This window comes from Acinonyx jubatus, chromosome C1 (genome assembly GCF_027475565.1).
Source record: "Acinonyx jubatus isolate Ajub_Pintada_27869175 chromosome C1, VMU_Ajub_asm_v1.0, whole genome shotgun sequence".
NCBI classification, from domain to species: Eukaryota; Metazoa; Chordata; class Mammalia; order Carnivora; family Felidae; genus Acinonyx; species Acinonyx jubatus.
The window spans coordinates 157,170,773-157,183,695 of NC_069381.1; the positions used below are offsets into that span (position 1 = coordinate 157,170,773).

The 12,923-nt window shown below is 33.5% G+C and overlaps 1 protein-coding gene and 1 long non-coding RNA gene across 3 annotated transcripts in view; both read right to left on the bottom strand.

Annotated features, from left to right (window-relative positions):
- LOC128314062 (uncharacterized) overlaps positions 1–12,923 on the bottom strand; it is a 263,838-nt gene that overhangs the window by 120,310 nt on the left and 130,605 nt on the right. The window lies entirely within an intron of this gene.
- The window catches only part of TLK1 (tousled like kinase 1), a 196,332-nt gene that overhangs the window by 64,768 nt on the left and 118,641 nt on the right, over positions 1–12,923 (bottom strand). For both annotated transcript variants that reach the window (XM_053215268.1, XM_027055511.2), the window contains exon 4: positions 1,104–1,179. In XM_053215268.1, coding sequence (XP_053071243.1) covers positions 1,104–1,179 — 76 coding nt within the window. The remainder of the gene's footprint in view (positions 1–1,103; positions 1,180–12,923) is intronic.

Below are 12,923 nucleotides of genomic sequence, written 5' to 3' on the forward strand. Positions count from 1 at the left end.
TTCTAAAACCATAAGGAAACCAGACAATTCTGTGGATAGCAGACCACAAAGAAATAAACATGGATTCTTAAAAACATAGGATCTGGGTTGGATCAACCACCCCAGAAGTCCCACCCTAATTTGGGACCTGCTTTTAAGTGAGTTTTTAAAACTAGAGTTGAAACTATCATAACTAATGTATCTTTACACTAAATCAAACTCCCAAGTCCACTAATCACAAGCTGGTGGAACGACACCAAGACCAAAAACAAGCTCAGAGCAGACTGAGATACAAAGTACCACACGTCTACAGAAAGATGCTAGAGTGGTTTAACTCCTTCCTTCCACACAGACAGTTGCTTCAAGTACATTTCTTGATGCCAGTGCCACATGTAAATACTAGATTACCACATGTTCGTGGCCTTAAGTCTTTACAGCTAAAGTAAGTGGCTCTAAAACATGTAATATATGTATAAAGTCATTACATGTGATTGAAGAACCAATTAATTGTATTTAATTTTGAGTAGCCAAATTAAAGGACAACACTATTTTGTTGTCCATTACAAGAGTTGTGTAGTCTAATGAAAACCATCTTCTTAGCCTATATCACAAAGGGTAGGTATGCAACAAAGAATGAAGAACAAACAAGTTTGGAAAGAAAAAGTTGGTGCTTTAATAAAAGTCTTTATATAAAGTCTTTAATAACCAAAGCAAGCTTTGGGTACTTGCACTTTAAAGTGACATCTAATGTTCTTATTCGAAGACAAGAAGCCACTTCAATACCATAATTCAGATAAAGAAAGAAAAATGAAAGGGATAAGATAAGGTTTGGACATGATACTTGCCTTTTTAATTCTCAAATAAAAAAAATAAGGGAAATGTCAAAAAGCCTAAAAATAGTAACCATACACTAACTATCTGTGCTACAAAAAAGATTCCAATTTCATATTATTATTTCTTATAGAAGTACATTTCTAAACTATTAGTAATGCATAAGTTACATAATAGCTATAGAAATTACAAAAACACAGTATTACTTGTACAGTTAAACTACTGATTAAAAAATCAGAATAATTAATTGTAAATGGTCATTTGGCTCTGAAAGGAGATTTTGTTTCACTTACCCTGACTACTTTCATTCTGGTTTTCTGATTTTCTCTTTCTTCCTCTAGATGATTCCGATTGTTTCTTCTCTGGTGTCTACAGAAAGCAAGTTAACAGAATTTAAAAACATACTTTTTACATACAAAATTATTAGTCACTATACAAATTATTTTCATTTTCAAAATAAAAACGGTTTTGTTCAATAGTGTTCATGTGATATAAATGAAGTTACTTTTACACAATTTATTAAAAGATAAAATTTTCTACTGTGTAAGCTTTTAAAATTCAAAGTACAGAAGACTTACACATATTACGTGAAATTCACATTTACAGAATCTGATTTGAGGTGGGTGAAATCTGAGAGTAATTAGCCTTTTTAAAGGCTGTTCTTTAACATCTTTAAAGAAAAATGAAAGTTCTTCGCATTCTTAACTGGATTGGGTAAACAACAAAAATAAAGAATAAAAACTTATGTTTTTCCTATTAGCTTTCTATTATTCACACATATTTAGTCTATAAAAGTAAACTCGGATGAAAAAGAAAAGAGCAAACTTGAACTCTGATATATATACAATCCCTACTAAAAAGGACCATTCACCTAAATGTTTAACAATTATTATGTAAGAACAATTAGAGCAAATTTGTAGATTGTGCCCTAAATTAGGGGACAGCAAACTACAACCCACTGGCCAAATCTGGCCAGCCACCTGTTTTTGTAAGGCCCAACCTAAGCCTAACTTTTACTTTTTTAAATAACCAAAAATTTAATAATTAAAATACTATGATATGAAAATTTTAAGAAATTCAAATTTGAGTGTCCATAAAAAAAGTTTTATTGGAACACAGCCACACTCATTCATTTATGTACTATCTATGGTTGCTTTCAGACTACAACAGCAGAGTTAGTTCCTACAGAGACTCTATGGTCTACAGAGCCTAAAATATCTGGCCCTTTACAGAAAAAGTCTGCAGACACCCCATCCTGGATGATGGCTTATTCCCAAATTAGTATTTTCATCAGGCTAAAATGACAAGTAATTTTCATGGAGTGTTGACAGACTGTTGTTGTGCTTAAAGATTAAAACTAAGAGCAAAAGCACAAGGCAATGGCACAAGGCCCTCAAATTCTAGAAGCTTGGCAAGTACGTCTGGTGCCAGAACAAAGAATGTCTGAATGAATGAAACATCGAGGCAACTTAAAATAAATCTCTAAAGGCAATGTAGTCCCCAAACAAGGAAGGAACATATTCCATATTTTGTTGTATGAATAGTCTATGATTAAACAGTATGAATGACAACACATAACCTAACTCGTGTTGAGCATCTATGATTCCTCTTCAGTATTATCACGGAGATTTTAAGTTTTCTTACCCTCATTTTTATCAACAAGATAACAGATTCTGAGAGGATGAAGTGAATGTTTAGAATCTGAATTCTTTAGAACAGGAGTGACACCATCTTCCTACCTCACCTTCCCATTCTCCCATTCCTGCATACAGTTATCACTTGATAAATACATGAATATTAAATAACTTATTCAAGGTAACCAGGATGGAAATCAAATTCAACTCTGTACTTTCAAGGCCGGAATGGTCTTTTTTTCTCTATGTGACATGTTACCTGCCCTATATCCAGAACTGAATGAATCAACTATACAAAAAAACTTCAAAATTTTATCAAGTTTGTAAATAAAATTCATTATGTCTATCAATAAACTGCCTATATGTTTTCACAACACAAACCAGATATCTTAAAGAAATCCACTCTAACTTGCAATCTATTCAGAAGGCAGACTGATGTACCAACAATTTAGGGTAAGTAGTTCAGAGTTTAGTTATCAAACTCAGACAAACAATAACCAATCTTCTATTTTCTTCAAAATAACACTAAATTAAAAATTCTAGGTTAACATTTTTATAAACAACCCTAAAATCTATCTTAAACAAAAAAAGAACTGATTCGCAAATAATATTTATTCATATCCTTCCCAACTTAATCTATGTAAAAAATATAATTTAAAATCAAGAATATACGGTTTTTCACAAGTTTAACGTTACACTGATTTTTTTTAATGTTTATTAATTTTTGAGATACACACACACACACACACACACACACACACACACACACACACACGGCATGAGTGGGAGGAAACACAGAATCCAAAGCAGGCTCCAGGCTCTGAGTTGTCAACACAGAGCCCAATGTGGGGCTGAAACTCATGAACTGTGAGATCATGACCCAACGCGAAGTCGGATGCTCAACCAACTGAGCCACCCAGGCACCCCAATGTTATACTAATTTTTAAGCATGACAGGATCCCATCTGAATTCCATTTTAAGTCTTGACTAGCTAACTTTTGATAAACAACAAAGAATCCACACAGAATAATACAATTCTAAAAGTTATACTGGAAACACTGTCTATCTAAATGGTTCCACATTATTTTGTAAAATACATTGCAGGTAACACTGGACCAGTTAGATGAGAGGCTACATTTTAAAAGCAGAAGACTGTGGGGTGGTTCAACTGGGGTAAACAAAGTTAGATTTATTTACCACAAAGCTTCTAGGAACCATTAAAATGCTAACATTCACTAGTGATCTCCAAAAAGGGACTGGGATGGAAAGTTACAGTGTATATAGAAATTCTCAAACTTATTTGGACTATCATTTATTAAACACTTCACTGGATATATACTTGAAGATACTGAAGGTCTTTTTTTTTTTTTTTTTTAAAGACCTACAGATTACTTAGTAAAAACTTCTTTTCTCTGAGGCAACATTTCCCTACCTAAATTTTAAGTTTGATGGAATGGAAAAGTGGGACAGTCCTTTGAGGGAAATGTCATTTTGTTAAAAACTGTTAACAATGAATGATGGGACACTTGGGTGGCTCAGTCCATGGAGTATCTGAGTCTTGATCCCATGGTTTGTGAGAGGGAGCCCTGATTTGAATTCGGCCCTATGCTGACAGCTCAGAGCCTGGAGCCTGCTTCTGATTCTGTGTCTCCCTCTCTCTCTGCCCTCTCCCATTGATGGTCTGTCTCTCTCAAAAATAAAAAATAAACATAAAAATTTACATAAATAAATAAACTTAAAAAAAAAAACCCAAATGAATAATTATTGCAGTTAAAACACACACACACACAAAAGGAACGGGTTTACCTTGTTTACACCAGAAAAGAATTTGAGGAAGAAGGGGGGAAAAGGATGACTAAAGAACTAAGGAAGTAAAATTAATTTTAAGACTAACATGACTAATGTGGGGTAAGAGGTTGGAAATAGGTAATAAAAAATTGAAAAGTTAAGCAAAATAAAAAATGAGAAAGGAAAACCTAGATATAACTAAATTTGCCTATAAAGTAAATGTTTCCATTACAAACACACCATTTTGTCCCTTCCTATGAACCTTTATCTTTTTTCACCGATGCTGTAGTATGACCACCTCATTCCTCACTCTCACCCCAGATTATTTTAGGCTTGTTCTGTCAGCCCAAATGAACTGTAATTTTCTAAAGAGCAAGTACCATGGCTCTCTGAAGAAAAAGACTGGGACTAAGAATCAAACTCTGGATCCATTATTTACCATAACTCTTAGCATGTTACTTATTAACCTGACTCAGATTTTCTCATCAAATTTTTTTTACATAATCTCTATGCCCAATGTGAGGCTTAAACTCAGGATGCTGGGATCAAGAGTCACAAGCTCTACTGACTGAGGCAGCCAGGCACCCTATTCCTATCAATTTTAAATGTGATAATACAGGTATAGGATTGTGGGGATTAAATGAGAAACATACCAGAAACACACTTGATACAGCATCTGGAACAGATACATACTCTATAAATGTCAGTAAGTACCCAATAAATTTTCTTATCTGAGTACCTATCCTATTATTACAAATATCCGTGTACTTTCATATTTCTAAAGTTCAATCATGTGCCACCTGTTAAATGATTAGCAGATTCTGCCCTTATAGCTTACAAGTAACTTGTAGGGCTTGCTTGCAAAATAAGTGGTTTCCTCTCTAAGGTCCCATTCAACTCTGTTCTCAATTACAAGCCACAGAACTGGCAGTTAGGCCCTAAGTGTTGTATCACTAACCTTCAGGACAATGATTAGTTATGTGGTTTTAAATTTAAATAATCTCAATAACACTTAAACAAAACAAAAATTCTCAGTGAAGGCTACTGCTGCCAATTCTCCTGAGTCACTCATTTCTATATGGATTTATCTGGGAATTTAGAAACGTGGGAATTTAGGATATGTGGAAATTTGGCAAATATTTAATGGGTCTAAAATGGCTCATCAGTGAAGAAAAATTCAGAATGCTATCTGCAATTTTTCCGACAGTACTCTAGAGATACCTTAAGAGAAAGGAGATTGTGCCTCAAAAGTTTAGTTAAAGAGGAGAGAGAAGGGAAGAAAGAAGCAGGTGGCTGAGCTAAGGCTCTAGCTTATCAGAGACACATCCTACCCCACCTCCACTTCTGTGCTTACAAACACTGCATTTCTTATTTTAACACTCGAAATTCTATATTTGACTTACTTTGAAGAAAGAGTTCTATGGCTTAAAAAAGATTTGAAAAACCATCAATCTTGACCAGTGATTTCCAAGAAAATCCAAGGGACATCAACCACGCCACGCCAGCTTTGTATTTGCACGAGGCATAAAATTTGCTCATGTCAAGCATTTTATATAAAATAATTCCAAGCTTGCTATTGCTCTCGTGGATGCTGTTATTTCATTCTTTTCTTCTGTTTTTTTCTCAACTGTTGCATTACACTTGACCACAATAACAAAGGCAAAATAAATATAGAAGGCAAAATAATGTCATTTTGCTTTAAAGCAAAGATGGAAAGATTACAGCAATTATAAAAAGTCAAAGAATTATCACATACAACAGAACAGTGGTTAGGAGAAAATGATGAAAGGAGAGACTGGTACTATTTAAAAAATCAGTTTAGCTTCATAAGTGCTAATTTGTAATCATACCAAAACCTGAATGATTACTCTGGCATTTAAATGTTCTAAGATATTAGTGAGAATTTAACACAGTACTTCCTAGCAGTTGAAAGTATGTTCAAAAAACAAAGACAAATCTAAAGGATTTAAGAGGTGACTGTGACATAATTGAACTAATGCTTCCATTTTACTTGGAATTTAAGCCAGTGATTATTAAAAAAAGGTTTTCATCTCTACTACGGGATCTTGTTTTATCTGGCTCCTTGACGTATTTTTAAGATAAAAATACATGTGTGTTTCTTCAATGCAATTAAGACAAAATATAAGAAAACTAGAATCTTAACACTGTCACAGAAGGAGGCAGATAAATCAGTATGGATTGTGTCATGAAAACAGATAACCACCTCTATCAGCCTCCAACTAGAGATATTTAAAATTATTGGCACAAATGCATTACAGGAAATTTTAACATTATGTGAAAAGATACCATTCTAACATCAACAAAAGAAGAGTGGATATTAAAATTTATTCTTCGCCTCCACCTTAAGCAGAACTCATCAGCCCTGACTAGACAACAACAAAAAATCAGGTATCATCATCTCTAATAAAATTACTACAGTTAACCGACACAGATATATTTAATATTTTCCTGTTAAATGAGAAAATACTTTAAATCTAAAAGAAAAGTTACTCTATTATTAAATAATATCTATAACAGAATATTCAATCCTTAGACTTGTCAGAATGAATGTTTTCCAATCAATTCATTTAGCTTAAGATAGGTTTCAAAAATACAACTCACTGGCTATTCAAATGATTCACAGAGTTACTTAGGTATCAAATTTAAGGTCACTGTACTTTGAACAAATGGCATGACAAATCTTTTTGCCTGAAGCTGGTAATACCAATGTTCAATTTTATTCCACATTTCTAGGCAAAATTTGTTAAACTAGATGTAAGACAGAAAAATGCTGGAGAAGTCTGTTACTTTAATGGCATATATCAAAACAGCACTGAACTAGAAAGGAAAATCTGGAGCTTTATAAAAATAGTCAATGTAAAATAGATGTTCTATTCAAGAATATCAAATGTACAAGATACTGTTCCTTCCAACTTTTTGCTATAAAGATTTGGTTAGAATAATGCACTATAAGAAAACTAAAATTCTATTGTAAAAATTTCCTTGCTGCTCTGCATCAAATTTACATTTAGATAAAACTACCATGAAATATGTACATCCTAACACAAGGATGATTTTGAGCTGGCAGGACCTGAAACTCACAGTCTGACTCTGCCCAAGAGTCAAAACTTTAATATTATTATCTGGAAATATTTGCTTGATCTTTGACACCTAAAAGAAGATCGATGTTGTATACACTACTGATTTCAATATTTAGTATAAAAAGTTTATATATACATCATTTTGGGGATCCTATCATCAAATAAAAGCACTTCCTTGCTGTCTGAAGTTATTCCAATCAACATGTCAGCAATTTTGAGTGTAGCCTATTTTCTGCCGTACTGCCTTTATTATTTAATAATATGTACTATCAAAGATGGTAGAGAGCCAAGAAGATAAACTTGGGTAACTGCCCAACTAAAATGTGTACTCTTTTTTTTTTTTAATGTTTACTTATTTTTGACAGAGAGAGAGAGAGAGAAAAAGACAGTGAGACAGAGACAGAGTGCAAGCGGGGGAGGGGCAGAAACAGAGGGAGACACTGAATCTGAAGTAGCCTCCAGGCTCTGAGCTGTCTGCACAGAGCACGATGTGAGGCTTAACTCAGAAACCATGACATCATGATCTGAGCTGAAGTCAGGCGTTTAACCGATTGAGTCACCCAGGCGCCCCAAAATGTGTGCTCTCTATAGGTAACTTAAACTGTGCCAGCTCATAACATTTTTAAAAGCCTGAAGATTTTTACTCTGCTCACAAATATACAGTACCTACAACCGCATTAGCACCTAAAAGAACTATAACACTAAAGCAATCTTACTGTCAATTTTTTAAAAACTACCTTAGCTCGCCATTCTCACAGTCTGACTTTTTAAGCTCCTATCATCTGGACCCATTTTAATTTGCATTCACATATGTTTAAAGGAGCATACCAAGTCTTCAATATTGATGAAATGCAATTTTATCTCCCATTTTCTTACAATTTACATAGCATAACTATTTCTTGGCATTTTCCCTTCTCTGGCTTTCCTTTTAAAGGCTTTATTTGTTGAATAATATAGACTAAAAATTAAAATAAAGTTGGACTTTCTCCCCTATTCATATGATCTTGTAAGTTTTCAAATCATACAATCAGAATAAAACAGCCATATAGAGCAAACGCCGTGGGAGGAAAAAGCAAATTTTCAAGATAAGTTATTCTGGAAATGTTGGCATTTTGAGAGTGCTTACAATAGTAAAATTTAGAGCAGTGATTTCACAACTTTTCTCCTGGTGTGACACTCATGATGGAGTAACATACTCCTGTATAATAGCCCTACAGACATTTCCTTGAACGTGAATCCCTAGATCCTTAAACAATTTCTTTGGGATAGACACTTTTACGTGTAAGTTTTGTGACACAGAATATGCACACTAATAATTTTAAACATATTGCCAAAGTGCATTTTCAGAGGCAATGCCAATCTACACTTTCAATGACACTGTGAGAATGCCCACCAATCGTTAAATATCTGTCTACCTGATATGTTAAAAAAAAAAAAAAAAAAAGGTGGCATTCCATTGTTATTCTCTATAGCAATACTCCATTTATAACCCAAAAAAGTGAGTGTGTTGTAGAAAGAAATCATTCTATCATTCAACCATTAGCCCTGATTTTCAATGTTACTATACATCATAACCACTTAATGCTTTTATGTAAGCTCATGCTCAAGTCCCCATTCCAAATTTAACCATCTCTGGAGAGAAACCAAAGGAATCCTCACTTTTAAAGAGCTCCGAAAGTGATGCCGATGTATCCAGGATTAGCAATAATCTATGTATATAATAATAAGACCTGCATATTCCATACTGGAAATTGTCTAAAATTAAGAAATTATTCTTAATATATTCTTCTATTAAAAATTAAAGACCAAAATTGTGACATATAGCTATAGCAGAAAACTCATTAGGATATAAGTCCAATGGGTTGTCATGGTTACTCACTTATTTTAGAAAATGAGAATTAATCATAATACTGTGTGCTGCTGACATAAAAATACATCTAATATTTTTAAAACTCTACTGTATATAACACACTGAAACCGAATTTCTCAGTAATGTCAGCTTGTGCTGACTGCCCTTAAAATCCAGACTAAAAGCAGTATTTATCAGATAAAAACATTTGTGAAATGCTTTTAGTCCAGGCATACCTTGGACTGGCAAATCTGATGTTATTATAAATCATTTTAAATCTAAATATTGCCAAAAAAGAATACCTTTTTTTTTTCTTCAAAAGACTAGCTAGGATCATTTATCTAACTAATGAGTTATACATTATCTTAGTTATACAGAGAGAGGGTACACACAGTAGTTGAGAGTATCACTTTGAAATAAAACAGATACTTAGGTACTAGAATTTTGACTGTTAACTTACCATCTGTGGGCAAATTAATTAACCTCTCTGGACTTCTGTTTTCTTACTTAGGAGATGCGAAACTTACAGAGTTGTAATCTAGCTCCACCGGTAACATGCTAAAACTATTCTCTCTCCTTCATTAATAGGGTGGTACTCAACGAGAGGATTTCTGGCAATACCTGGGGATATTTTTGGTTGCCACAAGGGAGGGCAGTTGTGGAGGAGGAGAGAGGAGCTACGGAGATCTAGTATGTTAGGCAGAAATGCTGATGAACAAACCTGCATTGCACAAGACAACCCTACCCCTAGCCCAGGAATTCTCCACCCCCAAATGTCAATAAAGTTAAGAGATGAATATGTAAGAACCACCTGTAGTTGTTGACGCAAAAGCTACCTGTATAGTATGGTACAACTAGAGTGGTGTTAAATTTATTCATTCAAAAAATATTCACTGAGCATATGCTATGGTCAAGCACTAGGCCAGGTTCCACTTTAAAGTATGTCTTCAGTCTTAGAATGACTTGGCATTTTTCTCTTCCAATCTTATTTGCATCAATCAGCTTAGAACTTTCTTGTCCAAAGAACAACCAATCACTGACGCTAAATGCACTTGTACAAAGGGAAACATTTAACAGCTAGCTGTTTATTTGCTTCCAAAATAAAAGGGTTACAGAATCATTATTTCAAGATTTCATGATTTATAAGAAACTGAAAGATTATCTAGACAGAGTATATAAGAATTTCCAAGCAAGGAGCCTGAATACTTTTCCTCTGAAAAAGCTTCTCAGATGATTTCGACACATACAGTCCCCTAACTTTATGGAAAAAGAGGCACAGTGACAGTATCAAACCCACATTTGATTTCAACTTTTCCTTCCAGGAGACTAAGGACATATATATTCAACTGGATAGATCCACTTCCTTTGCTGTGAACCCTGTCATATAACATATTGTAGGGCCAAACACTAACTTTTAGCTGAATATAGCTCCTATAAAAGCATATCCTTTAATGGATAGTAGTATAATTAAATATAGTTTTCTTTTTAAATAAAAGGAAATTTTACAAAGAAATTCCAGGAATTTCAAAGGAACTTTAAATCTTGTAATTTAGAAGTATGATTATTAGTCTTATAAGGGAAAGAAAAAAAACAAACTTACTCTTCTACTGAGAAAATGTCTTTATTAGTGTTATAAAATACACCAGTTTGCATGCACACAGAGTACTCTCGCCTTCAAGATGACATTGTTATTATACATATTACATACTGTATATAGCAACACTGTTATATACAGTGGTTTTGGTTTGGCCCTCCTAACATAGTAAGAAGTAATGACAAAATATTACTAGCACAAAGACAAGAAAAGACAGAGGAACCCAATCAAGTAGAACACCACAAAAATTATTTATCAGACTGAAACATTTTAGAAAATAATGTAGGCAGCAGGATACAAAGAATATTTCTTAAAATTGATGAAGGTACTAAACTAGGTGTCTAACAATCTTGAGGAGCTAACAGATTTAAACAGAATAAAGTGAAAAACAAGGTAATTCACCAAAGGGAGGAATAGGCATGAAAATATAACTTTCAGTGATACTTAACTACACACAACTAAATTCATTTTTCAAGTTTTCTTCTTTCTTACTAGGTGTTCAGACTAAGACATTAAAAAATTCTCTGGGTTATAAAAAATATATATAGACAAGTAAAACTTTAATGATTTTTTTTTTTAACTCAACCTAAAACCCAAAATTTAAGGCCAGTATTTGCAGCAACATGGATGGAAATGGAAGGTATTATGCTAAGTGAAATAAGTCAGAGAAAGACAGATACCATATATTTTCACTCATAGGTGGATTTTGAGAAACTTAACGGAAGACCATGGGGGAGGGAAAGGGGGAAAGAAAAGTTACAGAGAGGGAGGGAGGCAAACCATAAGAGACTCTTGGATACTGAGAACAAACTGAGGGTTGATGGGGGGTAGGGGAGAGGGGAAAGTGGGTGATGGGCACTGAGGAGGGCACCTGTTGGGATGAGCACTGGGTGTTGTATGGACACTAAATTGTCAGTAAATTATATTAAAATAATAAAATAAAATTTAAGGCCAGTATTATCTGTATTTTCAAAGAGAATCATAATTTCCAATCAACCTAGGATACCTAAGCATTCACTGCAGAAACATTTAAGCCAAACACTATTAAGAGGGCAAAAAAGAAATATGAAAAGTAGAGATGGGTATGAATAAAAAAAAGTAAAAACAGGAAATACTCTCACCACTCTCCTAATCTAGCCAGTTAACTAATATAAGAAGATAACCCATTTAAATAATTCATACATATGTATAAGTTACACATGGAATTTTAAAATACCGTCTTCAACAAAGGAGATTTTACATTAAAAATAACCTATTAAAGAACTCAATACACAATATCCCTAGCTCTAGAAATGGAAATAATACCCTGCTAAAGCCAGGTTCAAGTTAGCTTTAGGTCTAATTCCCTAGTGTCAACTTCTATTTCCTCCAAGATATGAAAATAAGAAACCACACATAATGTGGTCCTTTGAAAATTCTTTTTAAAAAAGAACAAAACAAGCCATTAATGTTTTAAAGTATCTTTAATGCTATCACTTCAACTCGAATGAGAAAAAAATCTCATTTAAGTTTCAAGACTTCTACAAACTTAATTCAAATGACAAAGCTAATCAGAACTTTCATAAAATGACCTTCATTAATCAACATTAGAGGTAAATTAAGACAATCAAGGCACCAGATCATATTTATCTTTCATTACAATCATTACAATTCTAAAAACGCATGTAAGTTTAAATGTCTAGATGCAACAGCTGTCCTGGCTTCCGTATATCTATAACTTAAAATCCTTAATCCTAAATAACTCAGAAATCAAATTCAGTTGGACCAAAAATAAACAGTAATTCAATGCCAGCGCACAGAGAGTTAAAGGATTAACCTTCCTCAAGAGGAGGGAGGGGAAAGAAACATTCGGTTCTAGAAAAGAGAAATAATTTATTTTAAAATGATTAACTTTGATTCAGGTTATATAGAAGTACTATAAAAGATGAATATTAAAGATTAAATTCAGGCAAAAATAAAGCAATTTGACATGTGTGTTTGCTTTACTAGCATTATAATGTAACATGTTGAATGTAAGCACACAGGTATAAACAGACTTACAGCGTGCTTCTCCAATATTATTAAAGACAACATAATTCAATTATATTTATATTCAGTCACAAATATTTCAACCTTAGTAAGAAATAAAGTAAGGCAGAGAAATATAA